The sequence below is a fragment of the Topomyia yanbarensis genome, chromosome 3 (assembly GCF_030247195.1).
Source record: "Topomyia yanbarensis strain Yona2022 chromosome 3, ASM3024719v1, whole genome shotgun sequence".
Lineage (NCBI taxonomy): Eukaryota > Metazoa > Arthropoda > Insecta > Diptera > Culicidae > Topomyia > Topomyia yanbarensis.
In genome coordinates, this window is record NC_080672.1 from 114,765,261 (window position 1) to 114,781,550 (window position 16,290).

Sequence of the window (16,290 nt, forward strand, 5' to 3'; positions counted from 1 at the left end):
TCTGCATGGATGAATGGCCGGTTTGTTCGTTTGACGTTTTCAGCTGCGTCACTGAATATTGAAAATGAATGCGGCTGAATATGATCAATTTTCATTCAATGAATTTGAATATTTTTAACTCTGATCTTAATATTATGTGTGGTTAACGTTTATATGTGGTATATTCGCATTCCATCGTAAAAATACGCGGGAAATTCGGACTCCGAAGCAAAAGACCTCCTACACTCTGCAGCGAAAAAAATCAGTCGTACCAACAGTCAAGCCGAAGTTTACCGAAAATAAACTAAATAATTCAACACAGATTAAACTCTTCGAAAAATTTTCATACTACATACGCTAATCCAGCCAACGTCTTATACTCACGAGTAATTCAGTACTATGAACCGATATTTTCTATGACTAGCGAGTTTCTTCAGTTAAAAAAATTGGTTCCTTTCTCGTATACAACATCGATTCTGTGGAAATATATCTCGGTGTTGACTTTGAACAATGAAGTACTATCCCAAAATAACTGCGTCAAGAATTCTTGAAATTCACGTAATGGGACATGCGTGTAAAAAAATCACCGAAATAATTTATATGCGCTAATCTGATTTACCGAGGGGTGATTGTAGTTGGGATAAACTGGCAAACTGAAAAAACATATTTACGACAATCGCTGTAAAAAAGACAGCAAAATCAGTCGGAAAAACTAGGATTTCTATACAACAACAGTTTGATTCTGCTGCATGCTATCTCGACTACATTCGAAATAAGAACCCCTTGTATCACTAAAGAATATCAAGCCAATAAAAGCTGTACAATAGGGGAATTATAGCTCAGTTCAAATCAGTCAGTGTTCTGTGCTCTTGTGAGACTACTACAATGTTCCTTTTACTCTTAATCAGTTTCTTTACGACCGCTAGTGCACTTTACGAAAATAAATTTGTTGGTAAGGAGAATACATATATTTGCTGAAATCGTCAACTATTTTTTACAACTTTTACCAGCTACCAATGGTTGTCGGCAGTATAATTCAAACCACGGATACAATGTCGCGCATCCATTTTTCTCGACACTAGAATTTGAAAACATTATACAACGACCAGGTAAAGAGAGAGATGACAACCGCACCATAATTCGACTGGGAGTTTTGGCCAAAAACGATGGACACATTCGGCTTACATGGACTCCGCATCCTTTTAGCTCAAGGAATAAACTGTATGAAATCGTCCTTTCGGGTTGGAGTAATACCAACCACGAAGTGCGTTCGTACTATACCATCAATGAAGCACAACGGGATAGTGTTCAGGCGTACACGCATCAATCCAGTCTCGGAGCGCTGTCCGAGTTTGTGCCGTATATGTTCACGATGGAATTTCTCGGAGCGAAGGGTATACGATTTACGAAGGACGGTGACCGGAAACCATTTCTTGAAGTGAATGACTTGAATGCGCTTCCCCACGAGTACATAGGTTTCTGTAACTGGGATGTTCCGGCTATCTATTTCTTTGATTGTCCCTTGCTGGATAATGAGATTTAAGATAATGATCTAAAACTAGAAATTCAAGGTCATGCCTAAAGTATTGCGAAAATATATGTTTGATTAATGGATGGAAAATGCTGCACACGATGTTCCAGATTTTAATGTAAAACTGCACTGATGTAGTTATTTAACATCAGTGGCTCATAAAGAGGTTTTTTTAAGATTTTTTTGAACATAAAATCAACTTGAGAAACAAATTATCTTTTGTGTAAGTTTCAGCCCATACAAGATTCAGCCCGCAATTTTTACCTGAAATAAATAAGTGAAATACTTTCTTACTCGGAAGGCTTTTTTGCACAAGAAAGACTATTATCGTGATTGAAAGTTGAAATTTAAAATATTGTCGGGGACAATCCATCTCATCGATACATGCGCTGAACTACTTGAGTGTGATGGTCGACAATCGGTTAAATTACAACAGCCACGTCGACTATGTAAGTGAGAAGGCTGCGAGGACAACTAACGCATAGGCAAGGATGACGCCGAATCATGGAGGAGCAAGACGCAGCAAGCGACGTTTCCTGGCGGGTGTGTCATCCTCAACACTGAGGTATGACGTACCGACCAGGGCTGCGCTGAACTCAAAGTGGAACCGGACGAAGTTGACAAGCATGTTTCGCCTAATGGCTTTTCGTGCCGCGTGTACGTACAGAACGATATCATCGAAGGCGGTTTGCGTAATTGCCGGAATGGTTTCCATCTGCATCACTCACGTAGAAGACGTGGAATGCTACCAGCGCAGAAATACACGCAACAAGTGGGACAACGCGTAGAAAGGAAGGTGGACCCGCCAACTCATCCCAAATGTGTCGGTTTGGTTGCATAGGAACCATGGAGAGGTGAGCTTCCATTTGACGCAGTTTTTGTCCGGGCACGGTTGCTTCCGGAAGTAGGGAAGCCCGGGGCTAGTTGGGGTAAGTTGGCGGAATCCCCTTTTCTCCGTTTGTAATATACATAAAGCGCTGTCTCTCATTGTGAACCTCAAGTAATGTGAAACGCATTATCCAATGAGTTTTTGTTGCAAAACATTTTGTTTAGTGGAAGCTGTGGGCGATATTGTGTTTTTGAACATACTTTGTAAATTTTCATAATTTTAAACATTTTGTGTTATTTAAGGTGGTTTTCAATCTAAAGGGCGAACACGAAATTATTGCGACAGCGAAAATGTCATGCTAATGTTTTTATAATGTTTAAACTCAAACCAAAATTTTAGGGTAGTTTTATACATATATTCACTTCAAAAATCAAAAGAAAAATTAATCGATGGAGCCTTGAGTGTAAAATTGAACGCATTTTCGCTTGATGCCCTCCATCAAAGTCTTTACAGTGTCATCCGGTATCAGTTTCTCAGTTTTTTCCATTTTCTTAACATGCCCTTCTCGTCTTTGACTGTCTTCTTGCTGTTCCGAAGTTCCCGCTTCATCATTGCCCAGTACTGCTCCACCGGGCGCAGCTCCGGACAGTTTGGCGGATTCATGTCCTTTGGAACAAAATGGACAGAATTGGCCTCATACCACTCCAGGACACTTTTAGAATCTGGCCAAAATAGCGGAGCTTCGTCGTGCTGCTGCAAGAACGGCAAAAAGCGCTTCTCGAGGCACTCAGATTTGTAGATCTCGCCATTTACTGTGCTCTTTGTCACGAAAGGCTCACTCCTCAGTGCGCAAGAGCAGATGGCCTGCCAAATGAGATATTTGGAGGCGAACTTCGACATTTTCTTCTTCTTAAATTTGTCGTCCACATAGAACTTGCTCTTGCCGGTGAAAAACTCCAACCCCGGAGTTTGCTTAAAATCGGCTTTTATATACGTTTCGACGTCCATCACACAGCAGCCATATTTTGTCAGCATCTTCTCGTAGAGCTTCCGTGCCCGAGTTTTAGCCGTCGATTGTTGCCGCTCATCGCGGTTTGAGGAGTTCTGTACCTTGTATGTATGTAGTCCAGCTCTCTTCTTTGCATTCTGGACGTAGCTCTGCGACATGCTGATCTTTTTAGCCAAATCACGGCTTGAGACGTTGCACTGATAATATAAATTCGTAAATATAATGAAATCGATCATACAATACACGAATTCATTCGTCGTTTTCTGCAACGAAGTTTTTCGTGCATTCTAAATAGTAGGTTTCGTTCATTTCATGAGCAAGAATGGCCGCTTGGTGAACGAAAACTTTCGTAAATTTTACACGTTTAATGTATACTGCACGAATATTATCGTTGATAACGACATTATTTTTCGTGAATGAAACGAAATGTTTTGTTTATTTTAATAAACGTGTGTGTATACTACGAACGATTTCGTTGGTCGCACGAATTAATTTCGTTTATCTTAGAAAAGTGTTCGCATTTATTATCCTCTTATTGTTTTCAGTCGATCTTTTGGGATCGATGCTTGACAACATCGATTTTTTTTAATTTAAAAAAATCGATGTGGCCAAATCGATTTTATTGTGGTACGAAGAAATGGCCGCTGATGAACAAAAGTTTTCGTAAATTTTACTTATTTAGTGTACATTGCAAGAATGTAATCGTTGATAACGACATTATTTTTCGTGAACGAAACGAAATGTTTCGTTTGTTTCAATAAATGTTTGTGTATATTACGAACGACTTCGTTGGTCGCACAAATTCATTTCGTTCATCTTTCGTATTTTCGTATTTATTATCTTCTTATTTTTTCATTCGATCTTTTGGGATCGATGTTTGACAACACCGATTTTTTAGTTAAAAAGACAGATCTGGCAAAATCGATTTTATTGTGATATGAAGAAATGGTCGCTTGATGAACGAAAGTTTTCGTGAATTTTACTTATTTAGTGTACATTGCACGAATGCTGTCGTTGAAAACGACATTAATTTTCGTGAATGAAACGAAATGTTTTGTTTATTTTAATAAACGTCTATATATATTACGAACAATCTCGTTGATCGCACGAATTCATTTCGTTCATCTAAGAGAAATTTTCGTATTTAATAACATATTCTTTTACATTGCTCCGGCAGAGAAAAACTCAAAATTATTCATGCAAAACCATCGAGCGATGGCTCAACTGAATCCGTACTGCACCGGATTCTGGATCAACTAGAAGCGGACGAGGTTTAGAAAATCTTCCTGAAACCGGTGGACACGGATACGGCTACTATATAGACAGATCGAGACCGTCGTGAATATCAACAATTATCTGACGTATAGCAACAATGACTCCATATTCCACCTCTATTGAAGCTCTGTTGACGTTGACGGTTCGACGAATGGTGCTCGTAAATATTATAAAAATATTCGTATATATCAGCGAACAAGTCGTTTGCCGAACGAAGCTGTTTCATAATAAGCCAACTAAAGTGGTTTCGTGGGTTTCACGAAAAACTCGTAATAAAAAATAAATGTGTTTCAATAGAACTACGAACGATTCATTATATGTACGAAAAATTCGTATATTTTATGAAAATTATCTGTACGAAACTAATGCATAGCGATTTACGAATATATTCTATCAGTGTGGGATTTGCTTTAATCATCCGATTCACCTTTCCCTCCGTTTTTTTGTTCTCCGGTCCCGGTTTTCTTCCAGCTCCTTTGCCGTGGTCCAACGTCAACTGCTCCTGGAACCGCTTCAACACTCTGGAGACGGTTGAATGGTGAATGTTCAACATTTTTCCCAACTGCCGGTGCGACAGGTCAGGAAATTCCAGGTGTTTGGAAAGAATTTGTTCTCTCGACTCGCGTTGGTTCACCTCCATTTTCGTTGAATCGAAAACCACGACTTCGAGTTTGACAGAAAGTGTGCAAAATTCGGTTGATTTTTATCCAATGGTAAAAAAGTTATGCCCTGTTGAATGTGTCGCAATAACTTCGTGTTCGCCCTTTATTCCTCGAATGATTATATTTTTCCATAGTGCATGAAAGGAGCTTTCAGTATCCGTATGGATATTTCATCTATCTATACACAAAAGTAATTTTTTAAATCCTTTTTTCATAAAATACTGCTGGGGTAAGTTGGCGTGACGCACACGGGGCAAGTTGGCGGTACTATTTACAATGCAAAAATAGTCATCAAATATTTTCATTTCTGGAATTCACTCCAAAGTAAGAACAACTTTTTCTTGGATATCTCGTCAATGCAAGGGACAATTATTTCGGACAATCGCCTGAATAACTTCGAAAATTTGCTTTTGAATATGGAGTACGCGTCGAAGTTAAAATGACGGGGCGTTGAGACTGAAATATAGTAAAAAGTGTCGAATAATACACAGTTTTATTGAAAAGACAATCGCCCCATCTCATAAGGACCACTGATGTAATCGGATTTCCATTTGATTGCTTATTTTATGCAGTGGCGTAGTAAGAAAATTTTTCGGGGGGGGGGGATATGAAATTTTTTTATATATTTGAAAAAATGTTCAAAAATATTCTGAGCAGGAGAAAAAAATGTTCAAAAACCAACAACTCAGGGAACGGGTTTGGGTAGTCAAGGTAGGAAAGCTAGCTGTTGGTATAGAATAAATGCTCTTCCTCTACGAGGACAATCTGGGCGGCAAACTTCAGACTGTCTAATTTACTGAGCCCTTCAGTTCCCTTGTGCCATTCAGTACCACTTCCTCGTTGAGCTTCCGACTGGTTCGCGAACTACTCGGTCTAGTTTTCGACGCTAGATCTAGCCTACTTCGACGAAAAGTTCCCCGGCGAGAGAAGTTCGAGCCAACCAGCCAGGTGCTGCGGTCAGTTCGGCGATTCCGGTAGAGTAGGGCATCCGGTTTGCTGGATCCCCGGCGCGACTGGTGGTGTATCGTCGCGGTCCACGCGGTCTCGTTCCCGGCGGTGAATCTGACTGTAAGCTGACGGAGAGGTCCCAGACGAAAGAAGTTCTCCCGATACCGATTCTTATTTGGTTTCAGTACCACAACTTCTTGATCCCTTTGACTCCGTACCCGGTGCCATTTAGCACCGCAACTCCTTTAAGCCATTTAGTTCTCTTCTTGGGCCATTTAGCACTACTTCCTTGATGGTCCATTCAGTCCTCGACTTGTTCGCGAACAACTCGGTCTAGTCCCCGACGATGGACCTGACCTACTCCGACAGAGAATTCCCCGGCGAGAGAAGTTCTCCCGAGATCGAGCTAATCAGCTAGATGCCGAGATCAGTTCGGCGATTCTGGTGAAGCAGGGTATCTGATGCACTGGTGCGCCGATGACCCGCGACTAGTGGTGTCTCGTCGCTGTCTACTCAGTCTAGTCCCCAGCGGTGAATCTAGCTTACGCTAACGGAGAGTTCCCTGGCGAAAAAAGTTTTCCCAATATCGATTCTTCTTTGGTTTTCGCTACTTTTCTATCGGAACAACCGGTGGGGTGCCGTGGTCGGTCGGGCGAATCCGCATGGAGCGTGACGTCCGGTTCGCTGGCGTTTCGACGACTCATACTCGCTGCTCTGTTGCAGTCTATTCGACTAGTCCTCGGCGGTGGATCTAGCTTATACCTGCGGAGAGTTCCCTGGCGGTGATTGCTCTCCCGAAACCGTTGTTCGATGTCCACTCCGCTGTAAGACGGTGTCGATCAACATCAGCGGTTCTCAACCTTTTTCTTACCACGGACCCCTTAGATATCACACTGGGTTGCTGTGGACCCCCACAGATAAACATAAATTTTGTATGCTATCAATATGTTATTTTCAATTTGTTAGGAAACAAGATTTGAAATTCAATATGCACTCGGAAAATATATTTCTCTTCGCGGACTCCCAGCAATGACTTCGCGGCCTCCTAGGGGCCCGCGGTTCCCAGGTTGAGAATCACTGATCTACATCATATCTCTGTTTACTGCGTTCCACGTCCCTACGTCGCTTGTAATTCTGTAGGCTACATTATCCGGGTTGATGTCCGGTCCTCCCGTTTTAAGTAGCTCCCTGCACGTCCCTTCAAACCTCGGACATTCAAAGACTCTGCTCGGACATTCAAAGACTTCAAACCTCGGACATTCAAAGACGCTCCGGTGTCTCCTCGACGTTCTCACACTCCCGGCACAGTGTTGACGTTGCGTACCCACACCGATGAAGATACTCCTTAAGCATCTGTGGCTCGGTAGGAGCTGTTTCAGGTGGAAGGTTATCTCTCCGTGCTTTCTATTGACCCACGTCGACAGGATTGGATGAGCCGGTTGGTCCACTTTCCTTTCTCCGTATTATCCCATTCTTGCTGCTACGTCACCATCGAATCGATTCTCATCATCTTCCTCACGTTTCTGACGTTTCATCGATTGTAGCACTTGATATCCTCCGTCAGGGTAATACAGATGGGAATCATCTCGGCGTCAAGGCATACTGCCTCCGGTACGCAATCGCAACTCGTACGACCAGCAGTCGAAGAGTCCTGTTCAGCTTTTCGCGGTTTCACTTGGTTTTCAGCGCCGCACCCCAAGCAGGAGCCCCATATCGCAGTATCGATGACGAAACACTAGATAAAGACCCGACATTTCGCATGTGTAATCAACGTGGTTGTTTAAGCTCAATCAGTCGTCGATTATCACTCCCAATTGCTTCAGTGCACGCTTCGATGCATTCACATGCCCTTTGATGGTGATCTGTATCCGCTGAACCGCTTTGCAGTAGCTGTCCAACAACAAATCCGTCTTGTAGTGAGCTATTTGCAGCCTGACCCGTTCATCCAGCTCTCGATCGCATCTATTGTCTCCGTCACCGACACCTCCATTTCTTCAAGTGTCTCACCGTTATTGACACATCGTCCACGAAACCAACGATTTTCACTTTCCTGGGCAGCCGCAGTGTTAAGACCCCACACTAATAGAATATATTCGTAAATCGCTAGGAATTAATTTCGTACAAACAACTTTCATAAAATATACGAATTTTTCGTACATATGATGAACCGTTCGTAGTTCCATCGAAACTCTTTTATTTTGTATTACGAGTTTTTCGTGAAAACTACGAAATGACTTTCGTTGGCTTATTATGAAACAGCTTCATTCAGCAAACGAGTCGTTCGCTGTTATATACGAATATCTTTATAATATTTACGAGCACCATTCATCAAACAGTCCACGTCAAAAGAGCAAAGGCTCCCATTGTTGATATTCATCAGATAATTGTTGTTGTCTGACTATTTAGTAGTCGTATCCGTGTTCGCCGGTTGCAGGAAGATTCCTTGAACGTCTTTCGCTTCCAGTTGATTCAGAATCTGGAGCAGTACAGAATCGATTGAGCCGTCGCGAACTGCTCGTTGATTTTGTATGAACAATTTTGAGTTTTTCTCTGCCGGAGCAATATCGGTGCTGTCAAACATCGATCCTAAATGATCGAATGCGACCAACGAAATCGTTTGTAATATACATAAACGTTTATTAAAATAAACGAAACATTTCGTTTCTTTCACGAAAAATAATGTCGATAACTTTCGTGCAATGTAAACTAAATAAGTAAAATTTACGAAAACTTTCGTTCATCAAGCGGCCATTTCTTCGTACCACAATAAAATCGATTTGGCAACATCGATTTTTTTAAATAAAAAAACGATTTTGTCAAACATCGATCCCAAAAGAACAATAAGAGGCTAATAAATACGAAAACTTCTAAGAAAAAATTTCGTGCGACCAACAAAATCGTTCGTAATATACACAAACGTTTATTAAAATAAAAAAAACATTTCATTTCATTCACGAAAAATAATGTCGTTATCAACGATAACATTCGTGCAGTGTACATACATTAAATGTGTAAAATTTGCGAAAGCTTTCGTTCACCATACGGCCATTCTTATTCATAAAATGAACGAAACTTACTATTTACAGGGCACGAAAATACTTCGTTGCAGAAAACGACGCATGAATTCGTGCATTACATGATTCATTATATTCACGAATTTATATTATCAGTGCATCCCATTCCAAAGTGTTAGACAGAGAATGGAGCCCTGAGTAACGCCCGCTGCGACTCGCATCGCCTTCTGCTCTTTTGTTCGTCTGGTATAGCAGTGCTCTACTCTGGAAGTAGCTCTTCAGGATGCCACATTCTTTTATGCCACGCTGCGCATTGGTCTATTCGAGGCTGAATGGCCCGGTGACTTCCGCCATGGTTGGTATTCCATCCGGACCGGGGGTTTTCTTTGATTTTAGTCACATCGACGTGTCTTTGAGCTCGTCGTTAGTCACTTGCCACTCGACTGTGTTACCTCCTTCTTCTTCGCCGTACGGTGTCGGTGACCAGATATTTGTATCGTGATTCGGGAAGAGACCCTCAACGATTATCTTTAGCTTACCCGGGCATGTTTCAACTGGTGTCGACGAACCCTCGTCTTCGTCATGACGACTCAGTACTAGACCTCTCCACATTTTGAAAAAGTTTTGAAATATACAAGGGTCAGCTCAAATTTTTGTTCTAGGTGTGAATTTAAGAACTTTCGCCAAAAATGGCTTAATTTGGACATGATTTAGAGGTGTCTCCAATCAAAAATCGTGTTTTTGCTATGTTTCCATGGGAAGATCACTTACACTCTGATTTGATAGACCCTACATGCCCACATATCATCAAAGGTTGTTCCTTACACATATCTTAACATGTTTTAACAGGTGAACATAGCTCTAATCGCAATAGAAAATTTGTTAACTGGATTTTCATATAGAAAAGTATATCAAAACCAAGGAAAATTAGCAGTATTTTTTCTTGGTTTTGGTATTCTTTTCTATATAAAAATCCAGTTAACAAATTTTCTATTGCGATTAGAGCTATGATCATCTGTTAAAACATGTTAAGATATGTGTAAGGAACAACCTTTGATGATATGTGGGCATGTAGGGTCTATCAAATCAGAGTGTAAGTGATCTTCTCATGGATACATAGCAAAAACACGATTTGTGATTGGAGACACCTCTAAATCATGTCCAAATTAAGCCATTTTTGCGAAAGTTCTTAAATTCACACCTAGAGCAAAAATTTGAGCTGACCCATGTATATTTCAAAACTTTTTCAAAATGTGGAGAGGTCTACTCAGTACGCGTCCCCCAGGGATTGACGTTTATTTCTCAGCACAAATACTTATGGCAATTGGCTTGCTAAGCTTGATCTCCCGTTTTAAAGAGTCCCTACCTTCTAGATGCGCTCCTATCTCAGTCTCCGATCTTGCGCTCTGAGCCCGCCTTCTGGCTCTAAGACAAGCAGCGTGTAGCGTACTGAGTTACTCATTTAACAAGTAAGCTGCACGCCGTCTACTGCATGGCCCTAGTTTTCGTGACATTGTAACGTCACAAGCCGTCGCAATCCTTCTTGTTAGCCGTCAGCCGTATCAACGTACTTGATTCCGTTGTTCGCCAAAGTAACTCAACAAAGAGGTTTTCGTTAAAGGCGTTCGTCTTCCACTTTAGCTTGCCGCCCGTCTTTCTTCGTGCTGCAGCAGGGTTCCATTGGCCGATGCGGTAGCGAATCGCCTGGGGGTCTCTATAGGGATACTTCTCTCACACTCTCCAGTCCATGTTCGCCGTCAGTCAAGGACTACAGAATGTGGCGAAATTTCTCTCGGTACCGATATCCGTTTCGTGAACCATTAAGCTCCTAGATCCTCGCTTCGCCGCGATCTACTCGTTATAGTCCTCGGCGGTTGAGCTAGCCTCCACAACGTGCCGAAAGGAAGGTATCGAGTCTGCAGCCAATTTTCACTACAAGGAAATATTTTCACAAGATAACTTTTGCAAATGAAACTTTGAGAATTTCATTTAAAATATTAGGCATTTTTTTGTTCAACATATTCGATTTTCTCAAATTTCTCCAAAATATTTCAGGGGGGGGGGTTTCGTCCCCAAACCCCCCCCGCTACTACGCCACTGATTTTATGGCATTCCGCCAACTTACCCCGGGGCTGGGGTAAGTTGGCGGCTTTTCCGCGTCACATATTTTTGTTTTCTAGAAATAAAGACAACGTATCAAGCATTTTCATAAAATTCAGAGATGTTGCCAACAGTCTGCCCTTTCATGTAACGTATTCTATTTTGCAAGATCTACCAAAATCAAAGCGGTAAGAAATGAAAACTGAAAACACCGCCAACTAGTCCCGGTCTCCCCTACTTGCATCAATTTGGACGTGCTTCGTCACCCCTTTGCCCGGAGTGTGTGAACGTGCAAGTGGCACCGGAAACGCGTGGTCTTCGAATGCCCTTGGTTCAAAGAAGTTCGAAGGGGTATGCCTGGTGTTACAGTTGACTATATCGTCGAAGGGATTGCAACGGCGAGCATATCTGGGACGCTGTCAACAGAGTGGTTACGAGTATACTCTCCGACCTGCAGAGGAAGTGGCAAAGGGACCAACAAAGTAGTGCCATCAGCTAGAAAGCCGCCGTGAAACCAAATATTAGGTTTTGGAAGAAATTTCACCGCCGGGGAACTTTCCGTCGGTCCACCGCCGGGGACCAAGGGACGAAGCGGGGATCTGAATGGCTCATGGAAACGAACATCGGTACCGGGTAGAAATCTACTGCTTGGGATTTCACAGTAGGGTAGATTCGCCATTTCCCGCCGGATAATATCCGAAAAGATCTCGATAAAGCTGGGAGCTAAATGGCACAAGGAAGCGGGTAGAAATTCCTCCGTCGGGGAACTATCGGTCAGAGTAGAGTGAATGTTCACGATCCGATGTTCTTGTTTGTTTCTTGTACTTGTACCTTCGTCATCGGTATTTGATTCTTTATTGCGGGTGGTGGTTGTTGGTTTAGAGGTATTTGGTGTAATCGTTATTTCTCCGCTGTTTGAAATGGCAGTTGGTTTGGTGTTGTTTACTGCCTGGTCCGCAGTAGTTGTTTTAACAACCGGTTGTGGATTAGCATACGATGATTGTATACAGGTTTTGGTTGTATCAGGTGGAATTTCCTTAGCAGTCTTTGGACATAATCAGTACCGCATGACGTAAATGATGGAATTGCACCGCCTTAACTTCTGCTACGTTGAGCTTCATGTTCACTTTCAATATTTGCTCCACTTCACGAGTTGACAATCTTACCGGATATTTCGAGTAGTCAACAGCAACACCGTTTACCCGTAACGGGACATACTCTTGCTTTGTATTGTCACTCATTGTTTGTTCATGTTTCACACACTAGGTAAAATGAATCAATTTTTGCCTTTGCAAATAGACCAAGCGGCGCGCGGGTAAATATTTAATTCATGTAATTAAAATTGTATTGACATAAAGCACTTAGTTGAAAACATATAAAGCATCTTAAATCAGTTTGATTCCGCTGCATGCTATCTCGAGTACATTCGAAATAAGAACCCCTTGTATCACTAAAGAATATCAAGCCAATAAAAGCTGTACAATAGGGGAATTAAATCTCAGTTTAGATCAGTCAGTGTTCTGTGCTCTTGTGAGACTACTACAATGTTGCTTTTACTCTTAATCGGTTTCTTTACGACCGCTAGTGCACTTTACGAAAATAAATTTGTTGGTAAGGAGAATACATATATTTGCTGAAATCGTCAACTATGTTTTACCACTTTCACCAGCTACCAATGGTTGTCGGCAGTATAATTCAAACCACGGATACAATGTCGCGCATCCATTTTTCTCAACACTAAAATTTAAAAACATTATACAACGACCAGGTAAAGAAAGGGATGACAACCGCACCATAATTCGATTGGGAGTTTTGGCCAAACACGATGGACTCATTCGGCTTGCATCGACTCCGCATCCTTTTAGCTCAAGGAATAAACTGTATGAAATCGTTCTTTCGGGTTGGGGGAATACCAACCACGAAGTGCGTTCGTACTATACCATCAATGAAGCACAACGGGATAGTGTTCAGGCGTACACGCATCAATCCAGTCACGGAGCGCTGTCAGAGTTTGTGCCGTATATGTTCACGATGGAATTTCTCGGAGCGAAGGGCATACGATTTACGAAGGACGGTGACCGGAACCCATTTCTAGAAGTCAATGACTTGAATGCGCTTCCCCACGAGTACATAGGTTTCTGTAACTGGGATGTTCCGGCTATCTATTTCTTTGATTGTCCCTTGTTGGATAATGAGAAATAAGATAATGATCTACAACTAGCCATTCAAGGTCATGCCTAAAGTTTCTAATTCTACCAATTGAAGCAAAAACCATCGATTTTTTTAAGCTGACTGATGAGAAGACCCCCTTAACTGGTTTAATTCAAAACAATCGTCACCGCGAATAAACAAAAACAAAACTAACCATTGTTATTATTTTAATGTTTTGATTTTCAAGTTGATTCTTTTTCATACCTTCACCTAATTTTCCGTCAAAGTTTTAAAATTTTGTTTTTTTACATTTTAAAGACATTCAATTAGCTAGAGATTACTGGGTAAGGAAAGTTATGAAAATTTAGAGCCATAGTACTCAAGTGAGAGCAACGATGTGAAGTATACAGATCGGAAAACCCCGAGCAGCACCGCTTGTTGATTGGCAGTTTCTACAACAAAACTTCTTGAAAAGAATCGCACATAAACCATTATTCAACTGATTTAGCAACTGAAAAAGCGCACCAGCAAAAGTTTATGCTTATGCAACAAACTGCGGCTATTACATGTTGCAAGTGTTGCTTGGGACTAAAAGTGGCAGGGTCATTAGGACAGACTTAATATCTTACGGGCTTAACTTTTGTCTTCATTTAATAGGGGTCGAGCTTAGGCAGCATAACTACGAATCACTCAAGTTCACTAGCATGTCTCTTGGCAAAGGCAGACTTGTCCCTCTTTACCGTGAGATAGATATTTCTACAATTATATTGAACATAACTAGCCATAGTTTGGAGAAATAAGAAAAGCTCAGTTGCATTACTAGGTAAATTAAAACACGTTTTGCCTTCCTCATATAGAAAGGTTATGCAATCGGTCGGAATTTCGACTTATTAACCGAGGCGCGCAGGGCCGAATCTCTTATACCATTTGACTCAGTTCGTCGAGATCGGAAAATGTCTGTATGTAGGGGAATATGGGGAGACTTGATCAGGTTTTCAGTTAAACCTACGTAAAAGTTTAAAAACCTTTTCAATCCTTTAAAACTCATTTAATCATAATACGCAGCAGTATTGCGCATATTCATGATTTTTTTTGTAAAATTTTTGGTTTACTTTTTCCAAAGTTATAAATGTTGTTCAGAGATGAGTTTTTTTGGACAAGTCTCCCCACCATGAAGAAACTTGACCAAGGCTTGGGGAGACTTGACCAAGAGAATTTTCTAAAATTAAAACAATAAATTAAGACATAAAACATGCTGTCTTCTTATTTTTACGTATTGTTGAGATCCTTAAGTACCAGTAAAAAATATAAAAGGTTTGCGTTTTATAAATTTCGATTTTTTTATGTATTCCTTTCCTACCACAGCATAGTAACTAACAGAAATTTTGAATCTTTATTCAGCTTATTTCCACTTGGTCAAGTCTCCCCATAAAATCTCGGTCAAGTCTCCCCAACATTAGTTGTTGTGTGAATTGTCGTGCAAATGTTAGTAATATATTCCAATGTTCCGATTGATGTAAAACCATTTCACCATTTCATAAAGAATAAGATGATATATGAGTAATTAAAAAGTAATTATTAGTCGAGTAGATATGTCCATACAAAGTTGGACAAATAATTACATCATTTAACACAAATTTATTAAATACGGAATATTTTCTATAAGGGAAGTATTTCTCATTCCAAACTTTAAAAATTACTTTAAGGGGTCGAAACAAGTATAAACATATTTTTGAAAGAAATTTAGGAACCTAATAGAACACGTCATAGCTAATAATAGAATTCTCGACAAACATAGGATTACCCCCGGATGCCCCCGGGAAACTTGTTGAAACACCTTTAGTTAAGGTTGCACAGAGAATGCGCAAAATTCGCAAACGAAAAAAGCAGTTTTTCCACATCGTGTGTCAGATCTTCATAAAAATCAATCGGCAGTACTGTAACAACATTCTACATACGCTGATTGATTTTTATAAAGATCTGACATACGGTGTGGAAAAAAACTGCTTTTTTCTTTTGCGAATTTTGTGCATTCTCTGTGCAACCTTAATATCATACCTATTTCTCAGCAAATTATTTACCGATTTTTACAAACTTGGTCTCAAATGAAAAGTCCAACGTTCCCATCAGCTGCTAAATAATTTCTAATTGATCCTACTGCCGGTTCCGGAAGTATAGGGTGATGAATACGAACACACAACAAATCCCGATTTCAACGTATACTGCCATGAATGTAATAAGGTGAAAATTTTTCGAAAATGTGACCACAACTGCTAGGATTTGTAGTTCTAGGTCACTAATAGTCATTCAAAGTCTCTTTGGTCACATTAACCGACGGTTCCGGAAGCCCCGGCGAAAGTATTCATGGATCGATTTGACCAAACTCAGTCTCAAATGAACGGTGGTACGTTCCCAAAAACTGTTATTAACTGTTAATTTCGCTCCGACTTTCGCCTGCGGAGTTACAGGTTGTGGAGTGTGATCACATAGAAGACTCCTATTCAAACCGATACCGCGATGAATACAAAAAGGATTTTTCTGCTAAAATGGCAGTCAAACATTTTGCATTTGTAGTTCTAGGTTACTGACGCCCCATCGAAGTCGTGTTGACCACACGTCTATGGTGGACGTGCCCGGGAAAAGAGATCATCTTTCAAAATTAAGGGAGGTGTCTGGTGTTGTGGGCAAAGAAACGATTTCTTTTTTATTCGCTTAATTGTTAGTATTGAATCTCTAGAATAGTCTTCCGCAATCTCTGTTGCCACGCTGAACTTTTGTTTCAAACAACCAAG

At 40.9% G+C, this 16,290-nt stretch overlaps 2 protein-coding genes and 1 long non-coding RNA gene across 21 annotated transcripts in view; 2 read left to right on the forward strand and 1 right to left on the reverse strand.

Annotated features, from left to right (window-relative positions):
* Positions 1-16,290, reverse strand: part of LOC131688679 (protein Fe65 homolog) — a 281,910-nt gene that overhangs the window by 20,443 nt on the left and 245,177 nt on the right. The gene's annotated exons all lie outside the window — the stretch shown is intronic.
* Positions 740-5,022, forward strand: LOC131688689 (uncharacterized). Of its 3 annotated transcripts, none has more exons than XR_009305284.1 (3): positions 752-931; positions 990-2,439; positions 4,526-5,022. It is a non-coding gene; the product is annotated as an uncharacterized LOC131688689 (long non-coding RNA). The 3 variants fall into 3 exon arrangements; XR_009305285.1 differs by having other exon boundaries at positions 753-931; positions 990-2,364; XR_009305283.1 differs by having other exon boundaries at positions 740-931; positions 990-5,022.
* Positions 12,798-13,711, forward strand: LOC131688686 (uncharacterized). The gene is made up of 2 exons (XM_058973138.1): positions 12,798-12,958; positions 13,017-13,711. Exons 1-2 carry the CDS (start codon positions 12,892-12,894, stop codon positions 13,547-13,549), a joined length of 600 nt encoding a protein of 199 aa, XP_058829121.1. The 5' UTR covers positions 12,798-12,891; the 3' UTR covers positions 13,550-13,711.

What these genes read in the sequence shown, in the direction of transcription:
- LOC131688686 (XM_058973138.1), top strand. Translation starts at nt 12,892, where the DNA reads ATGTTGCTTTTACTCTTAATCGGTTTCTTTACGACCGCTAGTGCACTT. An exon ending in TTACGAAAATAAATTTGTTG is followed by an intron (nt 12,959 to 13,016) that starts GTAAGGAGAATA and finishes CACTTTCACCAG; the next exon opens with CTACCAATGGTTGTCGGCAG.